Below are 4,706 nucleotides of genomic sequence, written 5' to 3' on the forward strand. Positions count from 1 at the left end.
GAATCTGACGTGACATGTTCGTACGAACCCTTTGTACGAACAAAAGTAAGAGAAATTTAGGATAAGAATACGAACATGTTCTTGCATGAGGCCCGATCTGAGCAATTTAAATTCAATTCCTGCTGGCACAAGATTTATCCCACAGAGAACATCCACGTTTTTGATGCAGCTCTTTCCAAAGATCACAAGCATCCAAAATTAACTTTCTGACGTTCGTCCTTTGAGCTCAGAGGTCTCTCCAGTCTCTTTAAATTTCTTGTTGATGACCGGATAATCGAGTGTTTTTAATCCTGAGAGCATCAGCCTCCCTAAAATGTTCCTCCTATTGCTAACGTTTGCACTTTTATCCTCCATAGTGACAAAACTGAGCACCAAGTTTGAAAATCTAATGTGACAAATGAGTAAATTTTAGTAAATGTGAGTTTCGTAACGAACCAGTTTCAGCGTCAGAAGTGAGASCGGTGGAGGATCCTGATGCAGCAGGAGCTTCACCCTGACTCATCTGTTAAACAAAAACAATAACAATGAAAGACAAAAATAATCATTAAAAATCAAGAAACTGTAGAGACAACTCACCTGGCCTATCAAAGGTCTGTTCATGGTCTTGCGGGCTCGGTGGATCTTGTGCGGGCCGGGGGAGACGGAAGGAGACGGGGAAACCGTAGTGGAGGAAGAGGAGGATGAAGGAGCAGGTGARAGGATGGACTTGCTGGTAGAAGGTCCAGCGACGCTCATCTTTGCCCGACCGGGCGACAGAGTGGAAGACGTAGAAGGATATGAAGACATGGATGAAATGGACTTCGCTGCGTGACCTGTTTGACGAGACATGGGAGGCGTGACTAAAAACGAAAACAAGTCGGGAACTCCGTCAGAGAAGGAMCGAGGTCCACCTGCGGCAGGTCTGGTCAGCGGGGAAGAATCGGGCGACTGTTTCTCTGCGTCCTCAGCAGCCTTGGATGAATCCTTCTCAGGCTGCGGCGCCGGCTCACCACACACGGGCTCTATGTTGTCGGCAGCGACAGACGAGGCGAAGGTCGCCTCATCTGGAGAACCAGAGCAGAGATTTAAATCAGTGAAATTAGAGAAAAAAGACAAGATATCTGTTGTACAGGAAATACAGTAAATGAGTTTTTCTGCAGCTTTTAAATCACCTTTCTTTACTTCTCTTTGCTCTGGAAACAACTCGGTTGGTGTTTTACTGCCATTTTCTTCAGGARGCTCCTGGCAGAGAACAAAGGAAAAGGTTTAATTGGTAATTTCTGAAAGCATTTACAACTATGAGCAAAAAACATACCACTACTGGTCCATAAGTATAAGTAAATTTAGTTACAGCAGTTTGAATTTGTGCTTCCCACTTTTTAAAACATAATGAGACAAATTAACGCMTCAAATCAAACTTTTTTTTTTAATATTTAATTGAAAAATCCTAGATGCTGGGTTTCATCCCTGGTGATGCTCTGCCAGGCCTCTACTGCAACAACTCCTGCTTGTCTTTGGGTATTTTTTTCCCTTCAGCAAGTGAAATGCTCAATCAGATTCAGGTCARGTGAYTRACTTGGCCATTGCATATAATTCTGCTTATTTTCTTACAAAACTCWTTGATATGCCCACACCATGACRCTACCAGCACTGTGCTTCCCTGATGAGGTGATTTAAACAAATACTCATCTCAATCAAAAACATCTTCCAACAAGGACAATATGCGCCAATGTTTTCTTAGAAAATTGACATTTCAAAATGTTTTGTGTGTAGACAATAAATCTCTTAATTTAGAAACAGCTGCTAAAAAGCTAAACTATTATTTTTGCTTTGAAGCTTGAATCAAAAAGAGCGAATAGTTTTGAAGTTGGCGACTGCTATACCTCAGCTGACCAGAAGATGTCACTGATGAGTGAATCTTTCAATCATCAGCTGCAAAAAGGAAGAAGCTTCGTCTGCCCATCAGCTAGGTAGCTTTAGCTAGCTTTTTGCTACATTCAGCTATTTAAGCGTTTTATTTTGGCTAGTCTGTTGCAGCTGTTAGCCTGCTCAAAGAGCAGCTTTCTGCTTAAAATAATTATGAAAATCCTTATCTATGACCTTAAAATACAGTTTAACACCAATCAGTTTACAGAAAATACATAACATCAGCGGGAGCTAGGCCGCTTTGCACACTGGCAACTAATTAGCTTAGCTTTCATTCATTCATTTATTCATTCATTCATCACTGAGCAATCACTATGTTTTATTCCTCATAGCTACTTTCAACTAAAGCTGAATCTCACACTTTACTATTATTAAATCCACAGTAATTATTGCCTATGAGATTTGATTTGTTGATTTTTGGTGTGGCACACCAAAACTAATATCTATAACAAAATTTTTATGATATGGTTGTAAAAAATGACTATTTGAAAGCTATGGCAATATAAAATCTACAGATTTGTCAACAAATGTTCAATCTTTATTTTTAGGGATATTATTGATTTTGTGACGTTCTGGCAAGAAAAAAAACTATCTGCACTTCTGCAACATGTTCTGTATCTTYACACATGGAGAACCATAAATCGTTCTTACATTGGTACATATTTCAGTGGCATCAGAAGTATTTGTAATGTTGGGGGGGCCCACATGTAGACCCCCCACAAGTGTGTCCCCCCAGCATTACAAATATTTCTCCCCCAGGAAATTTTGAAAGAAGTAAATGCCATTTAACAGGTTGTTAAACAGACTTTTACCTACAAAAGAAAACACTTGATGTGAGTATTATATACATCAAGTGGAGTAAATTTATTTGTTAAGCAAGAGAAACACTGAGTGAAGTAATGTGGGGGTTCAAATGAATTCAATTTTAAATGTGATGGGGAAACTTCCCTTCAAACATGATTGCTGTGATGTCTGTCATTTTATTTAAATATATATATATATATATATATACACAGTATATATACACAGTATATATATATATATATATATATATATATATACAGTATATATATACATAGAGTATATGTATATACTGTATATATATATATACAGTATATACATAATATATAAAAGACATTTACAAGGAACAAGCTTTTCAAATTTTAAAGCCATTATCTCTTCTATGTAGGGTTGGGCAATATTGGCAAAAAAAATAAATCACGATTAATTGTGGTATTTAGCCGAGAACGATTAATTTGACGATTAATCCCCTGGAGTCCCTGGACACCCTTATGTCCTTGTCACATGACCAATTTAGTAGGAAAGATTTGCTCTTCGTAAAAAACTGTTCCAAATTGTGTCAAAATTACAGACTTCAGGCTGTACATCAAACTATAAATTGTGTTGATAGATAAATAAATTACAGAACTTATTTTTTACGTTCATCATATCTGAAGCAGAGAGGAGCACCGAGCGGACTCTGCCTGGTGGCATTAATCGTATTAATCGTCAAGTGCCAAAAAGTAATCGATTGTTTTTCTGACGATTAATTGCACACGATACGATTATGCCCAACCCTACTTCTATGTATGTTAAAGGTTTTATTTACTTGTTGATGTTTACTTTTGTGAAGAAAAACTGTAACTATAAAACCCCAAAACTGGAAATAAAGACTAAAACAAGCACAATTACAAACTACATCTACTGTAGTATTAACCCAAACCCTTCACAGTGAAGCTGGTATACACATATGTCACGGCCAACCAATCCAATCATTTTTAACTTCAACAGAGGCCACACATCCTGCAAGAATTGCTTCTCTATAGTTATTTTTTAGATATTATATTAGTTTTAATAAATATGATTTTGGTCTGTGAGATAAAACTGGAGTACCTGGAGAAAACCCACTCCTTCACAGGGAGGACGTGTAAACATAATCTTTTTCTTTAGAGGCAATATGTTGCTCTACCAACTCAGCCACTATACTGCCTAATTTTATATTTAATATATAATTTAAATTATTTACTCAATATTTAATTAAAAATATATGAATATAACCTCCTGAGAACCTCCATCTTTGTTTGAGAACATTAGTTTTAGACTGGTTGTCCTTATTCAGAGGCGCTACATTTTAATTTTTTTAATAACATGTAAATGATTGTTTTTAACTCTTAATTGTTGAAAAATCAATGTTTGTTTTTATATTTATGAGGTTCTATTCCTAAATGGGTAGGGGAATTGAAAAAGGAAAAACCTGGGTACTCAAGAGGATGTGGGGGGCAGCAAATCAGGGGGGCTAAGAATTGCACGAAATTCTATCGTAAATAAGTGCTGGTTTGTGCGAAGAAAAACTAAACTTTGCAACTAACTTGGATATTTAACTGTTCATAAATTAAAAGAACAACATGTCAAAGCCCCAAACGTTAAGAAGCGACTTCACAGCGCAAGAAAGCACTTACAAAACCGGCCTAAAACTAAATAATCATCAACATTTAATTTAACAATGAATTAAAACAACACCAAAGCTAACACTGCTAGCATAGATAGCTTAATAAAGAGGCAGTATAGACGACAAACACACTTGATGAAAATGACACTATCATTAAAATGCATTTACTTAATAAACCGTGCGTCAACAAGATGATAAATTAGCATTAATGTCGTTAAAGAGCCTTTTTGAATCGCAGAACATTAGCTACCTTTGTCGACGTCTGGGATGCCGACATGTTTCTCTTCTTCTTCTTCTTCTTGCGTTTAATGGCGGTTGGCAAAAAACTGAAGATGCGCGTTACCGCCACCTA

At 36.9% G+C, this 4,706-nt stretch overlaps 1 protein-coding gene across 2 annotated transcripts in view; it reads right to left on the reverse strand.

Annotated features, from left to right (window-relative positions):
• The window catches only part of LOC106520823 (histone-lysine N-methyltransferase EHMT2), a gene marked incomplete at its 3' end in the record, with an annotated part of 19,483 nt that extends 14,793 nt beyond the window's left edge, over window positions 1–4,690 (reverse strand). Inside the window, 5 exon segments of one of the 2 annotated variants that reach the window (XM_014013078.1) lie at window positions 436–502; window positions 577–812; window positions 891–1,043; window positions 1,152–1,221; window positions 4,605–4,690. In XM_014013078.1, the coding sequence (XP_013868532.1) occupies window positions 436–502; window positions 577–812; window positions 891–1,043; window positions 1,152–1,221; window positions 4,605–4,631 (553 nt within the window). 2 annotated transcript variants of the gene reach the window in all.
• Window positions 4,691–4,706: the final 16 nt, after the last annotated feature.

The sequence above is a fragment of the Austrofundulus limnaeus genome, unplaced genomic scaffold (genome assembly GCF_001266775.1).
Source record: "Austrofundulus limnaeus strain Quisiro unplaced genomic scaffold, Austrofundulus_limnaeus-1.0 Scaffold98, whole genome shotgun sequence".
Classification (NCBI taxonomy): Eukaryota; Metazoa; Chordata; class Actinopteri; order Cyprinodontiformes; family Rivulidae; genus Austrofundulus; species Austrofundulus limnaeus.